Genomic DNA, 20067 nt, shown 5'->3' on the forward strand with positions numbered 1-20067 from the left:
ACATGCTCTCGTCTTAACAGTAAAATCCAAAATAATAGTTAAAACCCAAAAGAAAATACTAAACTCTTTTTTTACAGGACACGTGTTTGAATGTTTCACTTCCGTGCAGGATTTTATGAAGAAAAAGTATTCGATGTGATCAGGGAAAAAATATAACCAATACTCCGAAAAAGCTCATCTTTCAATAATTTTGGGGTGCTTATTCTTTACCCAAAGCATCACAAATGCAATCTTTTCACGAAAATTTATACATAGAGAGAACACGCAAGAATGTTTGTCTAAAAGTATCATAATTCATTATACTATTTTTTTAATTTACCGTCTATCTGGGTGGATTTTCACCTGGGTTGAGAGCAGAATGACACTTGGAAATAATGGTGTCAAAGGGATTGCTGTCATACCTAACCTTTTTTGGGCGCTCCTCTCTAATGACACCGCTACAATACCACAAACTGGCTATTTAGGTGATGGCACGTGTCATCGGCTTCTCTGCACGCATGTGTTATTATGTTAACATATGTTTTTTTTCTTTTGGACGATGTTGACATATTTTAATCGTGTGTCAATCACTATTTATCCGAACACGACTCTTTACCCTATCTACACGTTCTACGAATACAAATCCAATTATAACATAGCTTGTATAGTGCATTCGACACAATTCTAACATCAAAATACGACACAATTCTAACATAAAGTATGCACGGGGCCATGTTGTTATCATCGAGAAGAAAGATTATAAAATATGTAGCATCCAAGTTTACAAAGACTTGCACTTAGCAATCTCCACCAGTCAACAGCTGAGCTCGGAAGCAAATCGAGCGTAGTTCAGATGGTCAGATTTTCTTTGTGGTGAAACCAACTCATTAGGGTCAAGTCCTAGCCTTAACATTAGTGATCGTATTTTCTTGGATTTATCTCAGACCTTCTGGCAATGCGCGTTCAGTGGGAAAAGACGTTCTCGTCGACTTACAAAGACGTTTGTGACGACTTCGTCAATCTCAAAATGATATACCGACTTGGTCTCTAGGATATACTCATAGAGATAAGGTGTATATGTGTTAAAAAATATAGCTGAGCATGGAATAAAAAGAAAAAAAAAAGTAGTCATTGAAGCCAACAACAGAAGCACTTGCTCCTAGCTCAAGCACAAGAGCAGAAAGGAACAATAATTTGGAAAACCCGGGAACAATCTGAGCAAAAGGTCCAACAAATCATGCGTTAATTCCATCGTCTAAAACTAGGGAAACGTTGTTAATCAGCCGGCTGATTATAGCTTGCGCATCCGCCGGGCGCTGCACCGTTCGATCGTTTCATCGTGATTTCACGCCACGCTAGAAGTGTTCACACGGAGCAACATGACCTCCATTGCAAAAACAAAAATTGCAACATGAACTCCGTTGCAATTTTTTTAACAATGCCTCTGTTACAAAAAAAATCTACAACTTTACCTATATTTTGCAAAATTTTCCGCAACATGACCCGTGTTGCAGAAAATTACCGCAACACGACATTTGTTGCAATGGTAGAGGATAATGCTCGGCCACTCAATTCGTCAGATCCACGTCTCGCATGCGCAACCGTCAGATACGAGCTTCCGTCGCATGCGCAACCGTCAGATACGAGCTTGAGCAGCCGACACACAACCGGCCAGGACCTTCACCATTAGACGCAAAAGTCCTTCCGCAACAACACCCACGTTGCAGAAGTCCTTCCGAAACAACACTCATGTTGCAAAAAGGTTAAGACGAAAAAAATTCTGCAACATCATTTGTGTTGCAGAAGTCTTTTCACAACAATACCCATGTTGGCAAAAATTTAAGAAAAAGAAAGTTCTACAACATCATCTGTGTTGCAAATTTCTTCCGCAACGGCACTCATATTTCAAAAAGAGTTCAGACAAAAAAAACTCTGCAACAACACCTCTGTTGCAAATCTTTCTGCAACAAGAGGTCTGTTGCAACGCTGAGGAAGGAACCGCGCCACTGGATTGCCCTGACCAAATGGATGCGAAGGCAGCGGATCTTTTTAAAAGATCCGCCAGCCGACGCCTAGTGTCCCCCCTAAAACTATCATAATTCATTACTGCAAGAATGTTTGTCTAAAACTATCATAATTCATTATACTATTTTTTGAAATTTATCGTCTACCTGGATGGATTTTCACCTGGGTAGAGAGCAAAATGACACTTGGGAATAGTGGTGTTAAAGGAATTGCCGTGGTGTTGACACATATCATCGGATTCCTTGTGCGCATGTGTCAGACGACATTGACATATTTTAATCGTGTGTCAATCACTATTTATCCGAGCACGACTTCGTATCCTGTCTACACGCTCTACGAATGCAACTCCAATTATAACATACTCCCTCCATTTCATAATGTAGCACGTTCATGCTTTTCGAGATTTAACTTTAATCATAATTTTAATCAACATGGATGACTGCGGCGGGAGCGCGACGGATACCTTGAATTCGTATTCGAAAGAAGTTTTCAAAGGTATAAATTTTCAATAAAATAATTTATATATTATTGGTCTAATTTATAATCAATGTTGAATCTCAAAAAGTGTAGACCCACTATATTATGAAGTGGAGGAAGTATTTTATACAGTGCATTCGACACAATTCTAACATAAAATCGCATGGGGCCATGTCGTTATCATCAAGAAAGAAAGATTAAAGAAATATGCAGCAGCCAAGTTTACAAAGATTTGCCCTTAGCCATCTCCACCCATCAACAACTAAGCTCGGAAGCAAATTGAGCATAGCTTAGATGGTCAGATTTTTTGTGGTAGAACCGGAATCGTGAAACCAATTCATTAGGATTCAAGTTCTAACCTTGACATTGGGGGTCGTATTTTTTTAGATGTATTTCAGACCTTCAAGCAATGTGTGTTGATGTGTGTTGAGTGCGAGGAGACGTTTTCGTCGACTTACGAAAAACGCCTGTGACGACTTCATCAATCTTAAGATGATATACCGACCTGGTCTGTCGGATATGCTTTTATAGATAAGGTATGCGTGTGTGTATTTATAGAGACGAGTGTATATGTGTTAAAAAGAAATTGCTGAGCCTGAAATAAAAAGGAAGTAATCATTGAAGCCAACAACAGAAGCAGTGGCTCCTAGCTCAAGCACAAGAGCAGAAAGGAACAATGATTTGGAAAACCCGGGAACAATCTGAGCAAAAGGTCCAACAAATCATGCGTTAATTCCACCATCGGCGGTGACAGATCACAGATGAACCCAACATCGATCGTTTCGTTTCCTAGCTCCGCTTGATGAACGAGACGACGGCGTCCATCTCCCTCTCCGCCTTGTCGCCCCAGCCGGACTTCTCCAGGAAGTAGACGTGCCCCTCGCCGCCGGTCTGGTACAGCACCGCCTCCTCCCCTGTCCACGCGCTCCCCCTCAGCGCCTCCACGTACCTCCGGCCCCTGTCCCGCATCGTGTCCAGCTCCGCCACGGTGACAAGTGCTCGCCGGCAGCCGAGCGCCGCCCACTCCTCCGCCGGCATCGCCAGCGGGTTGATGAACGGGTGGTCGGCCCCGTACCTCCCCGCGCACACGAAGCCCCACGACCTCTCCACCCTCTGCAGGAACCTGGGGTCCGCGCCCTCCGACGGCACCAGATCCTTGCCGCGGAAGTACGGGTGCAGGAGCACCAGCCCTTCGATCCGCGCGCCCGCCGGCAGCCCGTTCTCTCCGCCGCCGGCCCTTGTCGCCATGTGGTGCGCGATGTTGGCGCCGGCGCTGTCGCCCGCGACGAAGACGCGCGCAGCGTCGCCGTGCTCGGCCAGCCACGGCTCCCGCCCGGCGGCCGGCGCGCAGCTCGCCAGGGCCCAGCGGAGCGCCGCCCACGCGTCGTCGTAGGCGGCCGGGAGCGGGTGCTCGGGCGCGAGGCGGTAGTCGACGGACACGGCCACGACGCCGGCCGCAGCCACGAGGGCGTTGAGGAAGCGGTGGTGCGTGCCGGAGAAGGCCGAGTGGACGGCGAAGGCGCCCCCGTGGAAGTAGACGAGGACGGGGAGCTTCTCGGACCGCGGGACGTCCTTGGGCAGGTAGAGCCGCGCGGCCAGGCCGGCGTCGGCGTCGATGACGACGTCCTTGCAGGTGACGCCCGTGGCGGCGTCCGTGCCGGCGTCGACTCTGGACGCGCCCATGAGACGGTGGACGCGGCCGCTCTTGTAGCGGATGAGGAACGGCGAGAAGTCGAAGTCGACCTCGGTGTCCGGATCCATGGCCGCGGTCGCGCGCGGTCGAGTTTCCGACGAGCGGAAGCGAAGTGTGTGCACGATTGCAGTGTTGCAGCACGCCTCGGGCATGGCTCCCGGAGCAAAATCGTATCACTGGTGGGCATCGGCGACCATTTCGTGGATTGAATTAACAATTCTATCCACTTTGGAATCGAGGTGGAAACAGGAGCCATGGTCGGGCAGTCCGCGTAATCGTATATGCTCAAATTGGCCGCACGCTGAACAATTGGAATCGATGCCAAAAAAAGTACTCCAGCCCGGCCATTTCCACACGAATTAACATAAACAATTCAGATTAACGTAGACAATCATTTCCCTTTGCACCCTCAACCTGTCTTAAACAGGCGAGTCAGTTTGTGCTTAGATGGTTAGACGGAACGTGGTATCTCTAGCATATCAGGGTTCAAGTCCTGATGCAGAGGCCGGAGATCATTCTCCTTTTCTTAAAAAAAATCAGGGTTCAAGTCCCGATGTTCGTATTTATCTGGATTTGTTTCAGGATTTCTGACGATGCATATTCAGTGGGAGGAGACGTTTCCGTCGACGACGCGATGCCTACAGTGACTTCGTAAATTTCAAGATGATATGTCGGTTCAGTCTTTCGAAGATGCTCATAGGGATAGGGTGTGCGTTTATAGTGATGAGTGTATACGTGTGTGTATATGAGCGCTTGCGTCTAGATTGTGTTTGAAAAAAAAACCTGCCTTAAACAGTGACCTGTGCGATGACGTCAACATTTTACAACGTGTTACTCCCTCTATCCATCTATATAGGCCTAATGCATTTTTTGAGGTTAACTTTGACCATATATTAGAATTAATATATGACATGCATCATGCACAAAGCACACCATTAAATTTGTACGTGAAAGAAGCTTCTAATGATATAGTTTTCACGTTATGCATCACATATATTATTAATTCTGTCAATAGCCAAAAGCAATCTCGAAAAACGCATTAAGCCGTATATATATGGATGGAGGGGGTATCCTTTTTGTTTAAAAAACTTCGTCGATCTATCCATCATCACTAAAATTAATGCGAAAGAACACTAGATATAAAAATAATATCCTAGTCTGTAGACTAACGATGATTACAAACACTGAAGCGGACCCAAAATGTGATGTCGTCATTGCGCCCATCATCAGAGTTGGGCAACAAATGTTGTAGTAAACAATTCTTAAGTTACCGTGCTAAGCCCCCAAGGACCAATGCATCACAACAGCAACTGTCGTCTATGTAGAGGAGCGTAGATTGGAAGGATCCAACTGCAGACACACGAACATTGACGAACGAAAAACAGATCCAAACGGATCCATCAAGCCTCTTGCCTCCTCCTAGAAAAGACTAGGTTTCTTCTACCTCCCATAGGCATTGCCGCCGGTCCGCCTCGTCTCCTCTATCCTTAGGACCATGGAGACGCGATGGATCCCGGTCTTTGCCGGTGGGATAACTCCGACTTTATATGTTTCTTTGAGTTCTGCTAGGGTTTGTGTCTTGCTTAGCAAAGCGAGGCGGCAACGGCTCCCTGAAGATGAAATAAGGTTCCTCCATCTAGCCCCCGTCCCGGTAGTGCATCTAGCATCATTTATGGGCAAGTGGAGGTGTGTCTCCGAAGCATCTGCCTTTGGTGGATCTGGTCGTCGTTCCTCTATGTTCGTGTGCTGTTCTAGTGCGCTAGTTCTATGGGGTCTCAGCACAATGACTTCCTGACTGTCTATTACAACAAGTTTTGTCCGACTCCGGTGAGGTAGGGACGATGATGGCGGTGCGCCTTTGGCTCGCCTCAGTGCTTGTGTGGTCGCATATGTGGTCTATGAATCTGGATGTAATTTTTATTTTTTTCGGTGTTCGGCTTATTATCATAATTGAAAATGAATAGATTAGATGGTTTCCCACAGAGAAAAAAGACAAAAGCCGACCAAATCTTGCGAGATCGTCAGAGACAAACCTTCACATGCTCTTCAACGACATTAGAAGCACTACCGAGACAAAGGCTAGACAGGAAGAATATTATCCCATCCCTAGTAAGTCGTCGCCGCCTCGCCTTTTTAAGTAGGACATAAATTCTATCAAAACTATATTTTTACCTAAAAACGGAACCCTTCCACTGGCTAGAATTGGGATCCACCGGGCCTCCAGGAACATTATATGTCAAGTTTTGTTCAACGGATATGTAATTGTGAAGAATAAATTTGTGTTGCTCTATTTTACATTATCCGTTGGAGTTGGACATTTTGATGATGTAAATTTTACTCCAATCACTTTTTGATGATATAGCTCTTAGGGTATCTCCAACACTGACCCTCAAACCATCCGCAACTATTCGGACCGCTTGGTCTAGACATGTTTTACCATCCAACGCGGTTCCGCGTCTGTCCGTTCGGCGGCCCAGACGACACTTTTCCTCATAAATCATACATAAATTTATTTTCGAGGGAGGAGGGCTTTGCGTGTGTATGAACCACTGCCACACCTGCGTCTGAGTGACCTGGCCCACCAAAAACCTCTTTCCCGCACCTGCGCGCATTCCTGCCCGAAGCCAGCAGCCCGCATTCATGACGACCTAGAGTGGACGTGACCGCTCACTGGAGCCGACATTGAAGTGGCTCGCCGACCAAGAGCGCCACCTGCTGCGCACGCCTTCTCTTCGCATTGAAACGACATCTGTCTGCCTGCCTACCTCCATTAAACTGGCGCATGTACTGAGGACCTATTTGACTCCACGAGCGCCACACACATGAACCTGTTCATGCGTCAGGGAGCATTAAACACCTCTCCGGCTAGCTCCTCGCATCCGCCCGCCATATAAACGTGTCCAGATGCCAGGCAAGAACCACAACTCACTTCCGTTCTCTCCATCTCCTCCTTGCACAACCCATGTCATGGCCTCCGGCAAAATATGAGTTATCTGGCATTGCAGTTGCCTGGGTTGCCGGGCGAGCCAGCCCGGTAAAGGTTGGCTTGCTGGCAAACCCTCCGGATCCGACGCCGCCACCATTGCCATCGCCACACCTTCCTCGCCTGTCCAGATTGGATAACGCCGTCTTTGGCAAACCCATCGCGAGCAATGGCGGCAACGCGTCAGGCAGGCGGGGGAAGACGCCATGTCGGCAAAGGCCGGCATGTCCGCAGCCACCGCTGACAGCGAGGAAAAGTAGATCATGGGAAGACTGCTGCCGCTTGGATCCCACGAAGGCCACCGCCACCAGATCGTCAGGTTACATAGCTGGTGTTCATCTCCCCTCGCCAAAAAACCAACCCTGACCCGTGCTTCACAGAAGCAGAGGGAGGCTATTCTCCCGCCCAAAACTCATTCGGTTTATGTGTTTTTTTGATAGAAAGACTGTAAGGGAACCCCCTACAGCATAATTGGTGCAACAAACCCAAATTGCAAGTACCAAGCCTTGAACCTGGGTGGGTGGGAAGGCATCAGCCCCTTCCCACCACTAGGCTATGCCTTAGTCTGCATTCGGTTTATATGTAATTCGCCCAGTTTGTTTAAAACTGATTTAAAATGTATGCAAATAATGTTTTTTTATTCCTAAAATTTTCAAAGTGCACGCGCACTATTTCGTAGGAACGGGCGGCCGGCTCATATGTGTGTCTTTTTTGTCAGCTAGTGGATATTATTGTTAGCATTAAATGTGTACAGACTGGTCTGGGAAACAGATTCACGCACATTTATTTTGGCCTCTTAAATTTTTAAAAAGTCATATCTTTTAAACCACACGTCGGAATTCAGATCCGTTTTCACCGTTGGATTCATCGCGACGGGATCTTCAAAACTAGATCCCGTATGGGTATGTTTTGATGAAATTTTTTTGATGCCAACTTTGGTGCTATATGGTGCAATTGAAGTACTGCATTGTGCAACTTTAGTACTACATGGTGCAATTTTTTTTAAACCAACTTTGGAGCTAAATGATCTAACTTCATATGAGATTGCAACCTACCAACCATAACAACTTGATGTGCAACTAGTCTACTACCCCGACCAACTATATAGTAGTGGATTACAAGCCTTGTCCCTACTTTTAATGTAGTGTAGTTGCACACACATTGATATTTAGTTGGTAGAAGGACTAATTGCACACACATATACTCAGTTGGCTTGTAATTTAGTCTAGTTGCACATATATTGATGTTTAGTTGGCAGGACATTAGTTGCACAGACATATGCGCAATTGACGTGGCAATGTAGTCTAGTCGCACACACATTAATGTTTAGTTGGCAGGATTATTGACACACACATATGCTCAGTTGGCGCGGCAATGTAGTCTAATTGCACACACATTATTGTTTAGTTGGTATAAGAACTATTGGCATACACATATGCTCAGTTGGCGCAGCATGTAGTCTAGTTGCACATATATTGATGTTTAGTTGGCAGGAAGATTAGTTCATCGAAACATTCCCATGTGGGATCTACTTTTGAAAAGCACATCGTGAAGGCTTCAACGGTGAAAACAGATTTGAATTTCGACACACGAATTGAAAGTTATGCCTTTTTAAAATTTTAAAATCATAAAATAAATGCAAACAAACACATGCACATGCATATGCATGCACAGGAGAAGATGCATATGCTAGCATTTAATACATAGCAGGAAAAATGACTACTAGATGTCTATTTTAATTAAAAAAAGAGACAAAAAATTACCTAAAATGACGGGCCGCTGGCTAAGCATCCCGGGCGGCCGTGCGCCCGCTAGATGCGACCTTTTTTATTTTTGGATGTATGCGAATAATGTTGGATGAGCGTGCTCCCGTATTCATGTTTATGGATTGTTCCCTTTTCGTGAACGGATTTGCAGGCCGGTACTTAAATTGATCCGAATTCCGTTCAGGGAGCCGACAGAAGACGACTGGTGCGCGTAGCTCTAGCTCCTGCATTTTCCCTGTCAGCCACACGAGTTTGCGACTGTCCCTGTCCCGTTTTTGGTCACAAAGCACCTAACCAGAAGCATGACCGGTGGACCCAGAAGGCTGGGGTTGAACGCAGACAGCAGCAAGTCAGCAGCAGTTGGTTCGACCCGACTGGCAGCACGAGCACAAGGAGAGCAGAGGAGGGGAGCCATCCATCCCCAAAACCCCAAGTCCCGCGTGAGCAGCACCCACCCCGGAGCGGGAGCGACGGCCGGCGGCTCGTCCCCAGGTTCGCCCGCCCGCTAATCCCTCCCTTCTCCCTCTCCAGCATGTTCCTCCGCCGGTTTCGTGCGGACTTCTTCCACCCCCGATGCGGTTTCGCGGATTTCGCCCGAGAACTAGCACCCCGTGGTAGTTTCGAGTTTTGCTGTGCGCGGGGGATTAGGGTTTTCCTTGGTTTCGGGTATGGCCGATTCGTGTGCCTGGTAGTCTCGCCGGTCTTTACTTCCTAGATGCGAGGCCGCCTTTTCCTCTGGGGCCGGAGGTTGGGGGATGGGATGGGGGGAAGGATGGGGGTGGGTGCTGGGTGCTTGGGTGGGTGTTCGGTGTTGGGCTCTGGATTTGGTTGTTGAGGAAGCTGCGTAGACGGAGATTATTTTTAAGATAATGTCGAACACTTGTGAGAACCGGACCGAGATGCGAGGTTTCGGAAGGGGTTTGTGTGGATTGGGGATTGTCACTTGAGGGCGTGAGGGAGGCAAGGTTTTGGAAGGGTCTTAAGGTTGCGCGGCAATCTCCGTAGATGCGATTATGCACGATTTATTTCATGACAAGTAACCAGCTAACCACCCTATCCTTTTTACAAGTATGTTTTGCGGCTGTACGGCGGCAGGCTTGTCGCTGCGCCGCGTGGCGGCTGTGAATTGGCAGTTAGTACATTTGATTGATGCGTTTCCCTGGTTCGCGCTCATTGCCTTGCGTCATGGCGGTGCATGGTTCACGTAGGATGCCCGTATGTATCTGTTTGCTGTTGCTACATTACATCCTGTAATGATTGGGGTCTCACTATCTTCTTCTTTTGTTGGAACTGCCAGCTTGGTGCCGTGACTCGTGACCAGACATTGTGCCGGCTGCAACAGGTTTAGTGGCTAGATGATGTTAACAAAAACATAATAAGGGCAACCACCAAACATTGTAAATATTTAATGTGAAGTAAATATGTACTTGGTCGGTCCCTAGGGCCGCTGAAGTTCTTAGCTCATCCCAAGGTCAAACATTGAAACTTACTTTTGCCCAAGCCCTTGCCATGTGGTCATCAAATACTCTATGGAGAATATTCGTAGTCCACCTTTCACCGAAGCACACATCTTGCAGGTTGAGGTGTTGTCCACCCTAGTGGACTGGTGTGTATTGATCTCTTTTGTCAGCGACGAACCCTGACTTGCTTGGATTGTTCACAGAATTTTCTCCTGGTCTTTCTATTTTTGTGAACAATCTAATCCAAACGTTTGTTTCTGGGATGGGTACTTCAATCCATTCAGCCTTGTGGATTTGTTGCTACTTGGCGAAATACGTTAGCAGCTTGTTTTTCCATTTTTTGTTGGGTTTAATTGAACCCCCATGTTAATGGTGTAGATAGATGCCACATGCCAGAGATGTGAGGTTCTGCAAGGGTTTTAAGGAGATTCTGTGTGATGTTAGTAGATGCTATTATGCGCTTTGAGAAGTATGTCGTGGGCTGTCGGTGCATTTTTGTGGTGATGTTGAATTGGCAGCTCATAATTTTTGATGTGTAAACAGTTCTCTGTTGGTGATGTTCATTATGAGTCATAGTTAAGGTAGGATGCTCTTAGGTCTGTTTGTTTTATTGTCAGCCTGTAATACTTGAAAGTGAGTAGATAAAAATTCCTGGAGTTCTGAGCTATACTTATTTGTCTGCTTGTCTTTGTTGTACTTGCAGTTACAGACTTGAGGTCACATTGGGTGCCTACTGATGACATCCAACATGAGACCGCTTAACAGCAAAAAGGGTGAGGTCCCTTCCCATGGTCGTGAGAACTGTGGAGTTTCTGACCAAGCTTTTCATGGCAAATGTCAAAGCTGCGATGGTGTTGGAAAACCATCTTATCCTAGAGCGAATGGCGTTTCCCTGAAAGAAAGTGGAACATGCAATTTTAGTTGTGATCATGCTAATGCTTTATTAGTAGATGGGCCCAAAGGTTCGCCAGCAAGGCCAGGACATATTGACAGCGCAGTTTGTGCTCAGCATGGTTGTCTGCATGCCAAGAATGAAAGTTGCATGCCTTGCAATGATCTGCAGCAAGAGTCTGATAGAGAACAAGCTGGAGATACCCTGGATGATCTGTTTTTCTTTAACGATGAAGAGGATGATGATATTGACTGGGAACCTTCTGCTCGCCTGGCTGAAAACAGATGGTTTTGCTTGAACTGTACAATGCCAAACTTGGATGAGGTTAAACATTGCCTGGTAAGATCCTTTTGTTCTGTGATTAGTCGGGCCATATAGCTCATTACAAACTTTATCCGAGTATATCCGGTCACATGTTTGACATGTTCTTTGTTGGTTCTTCTCTCATACAATAGAATTGCCATGAGCTTAAGGGATCTGAAGTAGCTGCTGGATATGATGTTTTCAAAACTCACATTGCGCGGGCAGCTTTGGTATCTGCTGACACAGGTGCCGTTTCCACTAGTAGCTATGTTTTTCCGTTACTTCCTATCATCAAGTATCAAATATCTGTTATGAATATTACTCAATTCAGTATTCCCTTTCACAAACTTACCTGAGTACACCAATGGCATCTTAATAGAATTTGTAACTGTCTTTGCTACTAGATCATGGACGATCTGCTTCCCACACCAAAGTCTACAATCGACTTCCAAAATCTCCCTGTCCGGATCATTATTAACTTATTTAATAGAAACATCATTGATTAATAATGCCATTTGGAACATTTTAATGCAGCTGAAAACACTCCAGAAGATACAAAAATAAGAACTAGGATGGACAAGGGGTGTCTTGGTTTGAGCCCAAGCCTACCTTATAATTTTTTTGGCTAGCCCAAATATTGGCTGAGGCTATAGTTCCCCATGTAGTGGCCAACATCGGCAAGAAAATAGATTGGGAGTGGCCATGCCAAAACTTGCCAGCTATCCAATCCCGGCCCAGGTAGATTCAGGTGCAATCCAAGCATACCCTAGGCTTATTTTCATTGCCTAGGAAATTCACCTTCCTCATACTTAGAATTATAAGGCTAGCTAAGTCTTACCGGAATAGCTTTAAAAAATCTACCATGGAAGACTTTTGAGTTTTGACACCTTAATACATAATCAGACCAAGAAAGCAAAATCTAACAAAGCAAAAGGTCCCTACTAAACCTGATTTACCAAGACCAATGACAACTATGAAGTAGCATCCCTAGACACAACTATACTCCTCTGAGTATACAAAGCAAATAACAGTAAGACACATTTTATGATTTAGTTCTTTTTGTGGACATACGGTGACATCCAATGTTATACTGATTAAATTAGCAACATACTAATAATAGTCCTCTGTCACAACGGCTTTTCAAGTTAGTATCCTTTGATTCATGGATCCGATTAATGACCCGCTTACACTAAAGAACAGCTGTTTGGTTCAATGCAAACAGAACATACTCCTTATCCCTATCCTGTCTTTCCCAATATGTGGTTGACTGGCCAGCTGAATCCTCCTCCCCATGCTGTAAAAATTTACCTCAGAGTCTGAAGCCTCCTCTTCAATGTAGTAAAACTATCTTGGAGGAGATTCAGAAACATTGGAATGATGATAGAGAAGGAGTTGGAAAGGTGTGATGCTTATACCTTGACAGAGTGTATTCAAGCTTAGCACAGTAGTTTAGAGCAACTGACTGTATGCCACTGCATCAACTTTTCATGCGCCTGTGTATTAACGTCTTCTTTTGGTCACACTGTTTATGCAGCATCGGTACTGGTATCTACAGCGATTGGTTTTGATGAAAGAATGTTGCTCCACAGTGAGGCAAGCTATGAACTTGTGATTTATGTAATTTGAGCTAGCATACTGCATGATATAGTGTTCCCACGTCAAGGGTGACCACTCTTTATTGCTGTGAATAGCATGGATGATTGTCATAAATCTTTAAGTGCTCCTAATTGTGGTGTCAGTGAAACTTTTCATTTGATTGCTTCTTGTGTCTGTGAGATGCTTCTTCTGCAGCATGTTAAAGAAAGACGACAGAAACTTATAATTATTAATTTTGCAATTATACAACTTGTTTCATTTTCATTCGAAGCGAGGCTAAAATAGTATGGAAATATTTCAAGATGGGATGTCAGTTACTGTATTTCCGCGCACTTTGACCAAATGACGATTTATTTTCTTAAAACATATGTACTTGTAATTATTTCACAAAACTAGCTGCAGTTCAGAAGATAGTCTCTGTGAGGTCTTGTCTTTTTGGCCTCCTATTTTCTGTCAGAATGTACTGTCTGTATTTTTTTTATAACTGACATCTCATATTTCTATATCCTAACAGATGGAAATTAAACCAAATCCACATCCAGAAAGACCCAACCGTCTTCGTGCAATTGCTGCCAGTCTGGCTGCTGCAGGTGCACACTAGAGATTAGTGTAATTATTTACTACAGTGTTTCAGCTTTGTGTATTTCAGAAAAAAGCTGCAGAGAAACTCTTGCCTACAAGTTCTGTGATTATTCTTATGCAAATATTCAATCAAGATCTTTATGATTTGATGATGCTCTGTTGAACTGTTCTCAGCATATTATTGAATATAAACTAAAGATATCAATCATATAATTCTAAGCACAACATAATTATTGATTGTTGATGTTGTACTGCAGCAGGATAACAAATAACATGATTATCCTGCCAGTCATATTAATTAAACTTGGTTGATGAACCAACCTTTCTATTCTACTGCTTATCAAGTAAACAATTACTATTATTTCCAATTTCAGGAATATTTCCCTCAAAGTGTGCCTTGGTACCTCCTCGAGAAATCACTAAGGAGGAACTCGTAATGGTAAGAGTCCAACAAGTGGTTTGAAAGATCCATTAGTTTTGCTGCCATGTGTTACCCCTGTATGCATTGTTCATTTCAGAGTCTTCTTGATAGTCCTCATATGTTTAAACTCTGGTAATTTAGGTCCATACTTCAGATCACGTCGAAAGCGTAGAGCAGACAAAGAACATGCTTTACAGGTATTACTTGTTTAGTTTGTGATTAGAACTGTCATTGTGAGTATGGTCTTTAGTTTAGTATTTTACCTTTTGTTTTGATTATAATGGATACATGTTCAGCATGTATTGGCATCAACATTTATTGTCATTTTTATGTCCTAGCATTTTTGGAAAGGTTTTCATTGTTATAACATAATTCTGGGGATCAATCTGTAGTTACTTCACTTCGGATACTTACGCGAATGGACACTCGGCATGTGCTGCCAAACTTGCAGCAGGCCTATGCGCTGATCTTGCTAGTTTGATAGTGTCTGGCCGTGTCCGGAATGGCTTTGCGCTGGTACTGTCTGATGATCTCATGTATTCAGTTTTTCATCTCATTCATTATAATGCACTTGGTTATTATTTATCAATCCGCTTTGCATTTTTGTTGTACATGATGCTGACCTTGTGTTCTTGTCTACCTGAGAACAGGTGAGACCTCCTGGGCATCATGCTGGGGTAAAGCAAGCCATGGGCTTTTGTCTTCACAACAATGCAGCAGTGGCTGCATTAGCTGCACAAAAAGCAGGCGCTAAGAAAGTCTTGATAGTTGACTGGGTAATGCTAGTCACAACTTTGCATTTAAATATGCACCATTAAATTTTGTTGGCGTGCACCTATTCTTTTTCTTGTAGTATATCTATTTTATTGTAAATAGATACAAAAGTACGTTTACCATTCTCATCAGTAGCATTGCTAACTGTTATTGCAGGATGTGCACCATGGCAATGGCACACAGGAGATATTTGAAGGGAACAAATCAGTGAGTTCTCATCTTTATTTAGTTACATTTTTAATTGCTCTATGTTCTTCCTTTTTGAGTGCATCTGTTATTGATTTTAATTACTGTATTTCCGTTTGCATGTGTTGCTACTACTATGAGCTTACCAGTTTCCAAATTTGCAATTCTTATATGGATAACTTTTTATTCTTCAGGTTTTATACATATCATTACATCGCCATGAGGATGGAAGCTTCTACCCTGGAACTGGAGCAGCAGACGAGGTGGCTATCTTTAAAGTGTTTGTAGTTTTGGCATAATTCACCAAAAGAACAACTGAATGAAACTAATGCCTGAGCTGAAAATATGTATAAGGAAGGATGCACATGTAACTCATCATATCCCTTGGTACATGCCATAGACAGCCTTTTTCAGGGGGGACTTGTGTGAGATCTCACATTAGGTGAGATCAATGTGATCGATTTTTTTGGAAAAAAAATACATGTCCAAACATTCTCAAATTTTTTGTAGACACATCAACGTTTGATGTACAACCTCAAAAAGTTTCAACCCCCAATTCAACTTATATTAAAAGAAACAAAAAGGGCAGCCCGGTGCATGTAGCTCCCGCTTGCGCAGGGTCCGACCACTATATTAAAAGAAACAAAATAGATAAAATCGGATCTGAATAGTGTCAAAGTACTATTCACCCAAAGCTGTCACTATTCACATTTGAATTTGTATTTTTTGAATCTCTAAATGCACATTGAGTTTTCAGCTGATTTTTTCCTGAAGTTGTAGACATACCCCACATGGATGTTATCAAATAATTTCAGATTTTTACGAAATGTCTAAATATGAATTTTTGGGGTTGATCTCACGATCTCACCTAATGTGAGATCTCCCCCCCCCCCCCCCCCCCCCCCCCCCGCCTTTTACATCAGCACCACATGGGTCTTGAAAACTAATTACCAGTGGAATCCAACTTTTCATCTCTGTTTGTATGAGATGGCCTGACAAGATTCAATGAACCCAAGAGCTTTGGACAACAGGTTATTAGGACCTGAGTCTGTATACTATTTCATACATTAGCCTACTATTTAGGACAATACATATCTAGCATATGTTATAGTAAATTTTTGATACTGTTCAACTGTACTGCATCCAATTGGACCCAACCATCCACTGTAACCAAGTTTCAATTGACAATGACATAGTTCCTTTGCAATAAAGTTTGATCCAAGCTGTGAAAAGTTGTATCTCATTTCTTGCACGATATCATTGCAGGTGGGAGTTTTGGATGGTAAAGGATTCTCGGTAAATATACCTTGGAGCTGTGGTGGTGTTGGAGACAATGACTACATCTTTGCTTTTCAGCACGTGGTGCTTCCAATAGGTAATGATTAAAAGAGTAAATATTTAGTCTGCTTGGGTTTCTAATAGTAGACATTTCACATCCCATGACATTCTCATTTTTTAGCTAGTAATTTCTTTGTCTTAACATGACATTCTAGATCCTTAATAGAAATGATTGGTAAGATGTGTATTCACCAAGATGGAATAAAGACTTGTTTGTAAAATATGTCATGGTGCTTTTTTTGTTTGAAAAAAAAGTCTGTCTACAACACCTTTTTTTAAGGATGCAACACTAAATTTCATTTCATATTTTCCATGGGCACCTCTTTATGTGATATACTGATATTACCCCATTGTTTTTTATTGATGTTTAAGTCTGCACTGCACATTCTCAATTGGTGTTTTTCCTGTGCGAGTGCAGCTACAGAATTTGCCCCAGACATCACCATTATATCTGCAGGATTTGATGCAGCAAGGGGTGATCCTCTGGGTTGTTGTGATGTAAGATTTCTCCTAATTTTAGTTATTGAATTCTAAAACATACATGCCATTCCCTATTTTGTGTGTCTTCTATTAGACAACTGAGATGATTCTGGGCTAAGACTTTAGACTTATGCAGAAGACTTCTCTTAGAGCATAGGCTTGACCTACTATATTCACATTATGTAGGAAAATTGTGTGTTGCTTTGGTTTCCTCACTTGGAGAAGCTAGACTTTTAACCACATTGGTCATTTTTGTACTTATTTTGGGAGCACATCGATCCACCAAACTTCATCAATAAATCTTAGGCTTATATACCGTTGTTGCTTATTTAAGGAAGAGTTAACTGGCATGGATGTGAGATTTATTCAGTTTGTTTTATCATATCTGGTAGTTAGTACTAGTGCTTGCTCAAATTAGAAAATGATAAAGTTGATTGAGATATCAGCTTTAACATTCAATCAAACTTTGGTATTATCCATTTCATACTTGTGTGCTACTTGGGTCCCGCAAAGTTTTAGGTGCTTCATTTTTCTGGTTGATATGCCAATGCAGGCTAAATCATGTAAATCCATGGTAATGATTATTGAACTTGATTATTTTTAGGTCACTCCTGCCGGATACTCTCAGATGACGTCCATGTTAACTGCTTGCTCAGAAGGAAAGTTGTTGGTTATACTTGAGGGAGGGTAGGTACCCTATTCTTATCTGAACTCACGGAGATAACAAAAGAAGACAGGACCTAGAATTTGAAATTTAAGCAGGATTTGTGATATGTAACTTGTACACTGTAAGCTGGACACCAAACCCTGTGTCTTCATCGTGCTCATTGTTTTTTGTCGCATTCACGCTTTGTATATGACATGCGAAATTTCTAACATCACCAGAATGTGTATATATGTTCATCTAATTCTAGTGCGGTCAGATGTACTTCTTTTCCTGGATCTGCAATGGATCCAAATGTTCTTATAATTTGTGCAGCCAATGTTCTTATAATTTTGTGCTGTTGTGGACACTAATATAACATCACAAGAGATGATTGCCTGTCTGTTGTGGAAACTTAGATACATACCATGATGCTTGTATTTGAACTTTTGACATAACAAGAGATGATTCCCTGTCTGTTGTGGAAACTAAGATGCATACCATGATGCTTATATTTGAACTTTTGAGCCAGTGTTCTTTTATATATATATGCATATTTTGACAATCCCTCCGTTGGATCATCTTATTACATTAGAGAGATGCTCCCATATTTATTTCATATTTTTTGATAACTTTTGAACCGTTAAAAGTTTAGGGACACTTAACTAGTTCTGTGGCAAGCTATATATATATTCATTTTTATCAAATAAGTAAAATCTGCTATTATTTGTTATTGAAGCACACATCAACACTTATCCATTGTTTTCTTTGTCCCGTCATTAATGTACAGATACAATCTTCGGTCTATATCCTCGTCTGCAACTGAAGTTGTCAAGGTATGTATTCTTCGCAATAAAAACTACTCCCTCCGTTCGGAAATACTTGACGTGGTTTTAGTTCAATTAGTATTTCCGAACAGAGGTAATATTTTTTGTAAGGTGGGATTGGGATGTATAAATAACAGAAACATGTTTGATTGGAGTCAGCTGCTTCAGCATCATCCATTATCGTCGTAGTTCATCAACAAACAAAATCTTTATGTATACATAGACATCAATAGTTGAAGAGCCTGAGTAGAATGCAGAGAAAGAAATGGGATTTGTATGATGAACTATGTGAATACTTGCTACAAAGATTATGGTCGTAGATACTCCCATCGTTTTCGTATTGCCATCCTTCATTTTGTTGTGGAGTGCATGCATAAAAAAATACAAACAACTGCTAGAACCATTACAGCTGAGAGAGATTGATTACACTGTTAGTGTAACCTGATGATACTTTGACGTATTTAGGTCCTACTCGGGGACGGTCCAAGTTATGGCACAGATGCAGCAGCACCATCAAAGGAGGGCATGCAGACTGTCTTACAAGTTCTGGACATCCAGCAAAAATATTGGCCAGTTTTAGTTCCAATCTTTGCATCACTTCAAGCGCAGCAGGGGCCGACTTCTTCCAAATATGGTAAGGACAATACAACCAACAATGAATTTACATTTTTACTCTCCCAACACTAGTCTAGTATTGATTTCTAGCCAGTCTTCTAGAATCGTGGGGCATGTTGTTTTGGTCTTGATAACCAGATGTTTGTGATTTCAACTACCAGATTAGTTTATTACATGGCATAGAAGCTATCTGAGGATTAATAGACCACCTTGCTTTTGTCTAGTTAACGCTGAAAACAAGCTGAAGAGAAGGATGCTCACCGGAGGACCAGGGCCCGTGTGGTGGAAATGGGGAAGCAAGAGGCTTTTGTACGAAGTACTGTTTGAGGGCCGCCGTCCAAGAAAGAGCAGTGCGAAAGGAAAATGAAGCTCTGGCTGATGAAACAAAACCCTAGGTTGTTTAAGTTAGTGATGCTGAAGCCGCCTAACTGACTTTCTGGTCAGTATAGTTGACATGGATAGTGTAGCTGGCTGTTTGGTGTTCGGAAAGAAGATTACCTTAGCTTGCGTACACCGAGCCGATTTTTTGACTGAACAACTGAACTGTGGCCGTTGTCATTGTTGATTGCCGACAGAGTTTCACAGGCAGCAATCCTGTTGTGTAGACATGTTTTTGGTGTTGTAGCAATGCATGAAATTTGCCATCAGCCGTCCATGGTATGATGATCCTGTAGCAGCTTGAGTTTTGGGTTCATAGCAAATGCTAGCATCTAGCAATCTGGATCTCTGACATTGGCGAGGTAGCCTGATTGGAATAGGATGCACCATTTCAGACTTTAGGAACAAGAGCAGTGGTGCCTAGTGCAGAGCATACACGAGAGAGGATGCACATGAGTTGCTTGTTTAGAATCTACAAACATTGCGTTTGGTTCATGCTTTTGTAACAGTTTGCCTAATTCACATCTAGATGTTTTCTAAGGATGTCACATCTAAGCTCTCACAAATACACAACAAGAAACCAAAAAAAAAAAAACTGGGACAAAAAAAATAGACCACAAACATAGTTGACATCAGGTTAGATGTGATG

The 20067-nt window shown here is 42.9% G+C and overlaps 2 protein-coding genes across 5 annotated transcripts; one reads left to right on the top strand and one right to left on the bottom strand.

Moving 5' to 3' along the window:
- Positions 1–3077: 3077 nt before the first annotated feature.
- LOC123106615 (probable carboxylesterase 13) lies at positions 3078–4442 on the bottom strand. The gene has a single exon (XM_044528716.1). The coding sequence runs from the start codon at positions 4324–4326 to the stop codon at positions 3271–3273; it is 1056 nt and encodes a 351-aa protein (XP_044384651.1). The 5' UTR covers positions 4327–4442; the 3' UTR covers positions 3078–3270.
- Positions 4443–9222: 4780 nt separating this feature from the next.
- On the top strand, positions 9223–19713 carry LOC123102365 (histone deacetylase 15). 4 transcript variants are annotated; one of them, XM_044523694.1, is made up of 18 exons: positions 9241–9415; positions 10221–10265; positions 11087–11614; positions 11731–11824; positions 13113–13171; positions 13689–13764; positions 14131–14195; positions 14319–14374; positions 14570–14693; positions 14828–14953; positions 15108–15158; positions 15332–15400; positions 16404–16512; positions 16894–16973; positions 17560–17642; positions 18389–18434; positions 18891–19059; positions 19265–19713. In XM_044523694.1, exons 3-18 carry the CDS (start codon positions 11120–11122, stop codon positions 19405–19407), a joined length of 1845 nt encoding a protein of 614 aa, XP_044379629.1. In that variant the 5' UTR covers positions 9241–9415; positions 10221–10265; positions 11087–11119; the 3' UTR covers positions 19408–19713. The 4 variants fall into 4 exon arrangements, with proteins under 4 accessions (XP_044379628.1, XP_044379629.1, XP_044379630.1 ...); XM_044523693.1 differs by lacking the exon at positions 10221–10265 and having other exon boundaries at positions 9223–9415; XM_044523695.1 differs by lacking the exons at positions 9241–9415; positions 10221–10265; positions 11087–11614 and adding an exon at positions 12918–12978.
- The last annotated feature ends 354 nt before the right edge of the window (positions 19714–20067 follow it).

Source organism: Triticum aestivum, chromosome 5A (genome assembly GCF_018294505.1).
Source record: "Triticum aestivum cultivar Chinese Spring chromosome 5A, IWGSC CS RefSeq v2.1, whole genome shotgun sequence".
NCBI classification, from domain to species: domain Eukaryota; kingdom Viridiplantae; phylum Streptophyta; class Magnoliopsida; order Poales; family Poaceae; genus Triticum; species Triticum aestivum.

Coding starts and splice junctions, on each gene's coding strand:
- LOC123102365 (XM_044523693.1), top strand. CDS start 11,120: ATGACATCCAACATGAGACCGCTTAACAGCAAAAAGGGTGAGGTCCCT. Junction 13,172..13,688: donor GAATGTTGCTCCACAGTGAG/GCAAGCTATGAA, acceptor ATATCCTAACAG/ATGGAAATTAAACCAAATCC. Junction 14,375..14,569: donor ACAAAGAACATGCTTTACAG/GTATTACTTGTT, acceptor ATCAATCTGTAG/TTACTTCACTTCGGATACTT.
- LOC123106615 (XM_044528716.1), bottom strand. CDS start 4,326: ATGCCCGAGGCGTGCTGCAACACTGCAATCGTGCACACACTTCGCTTC.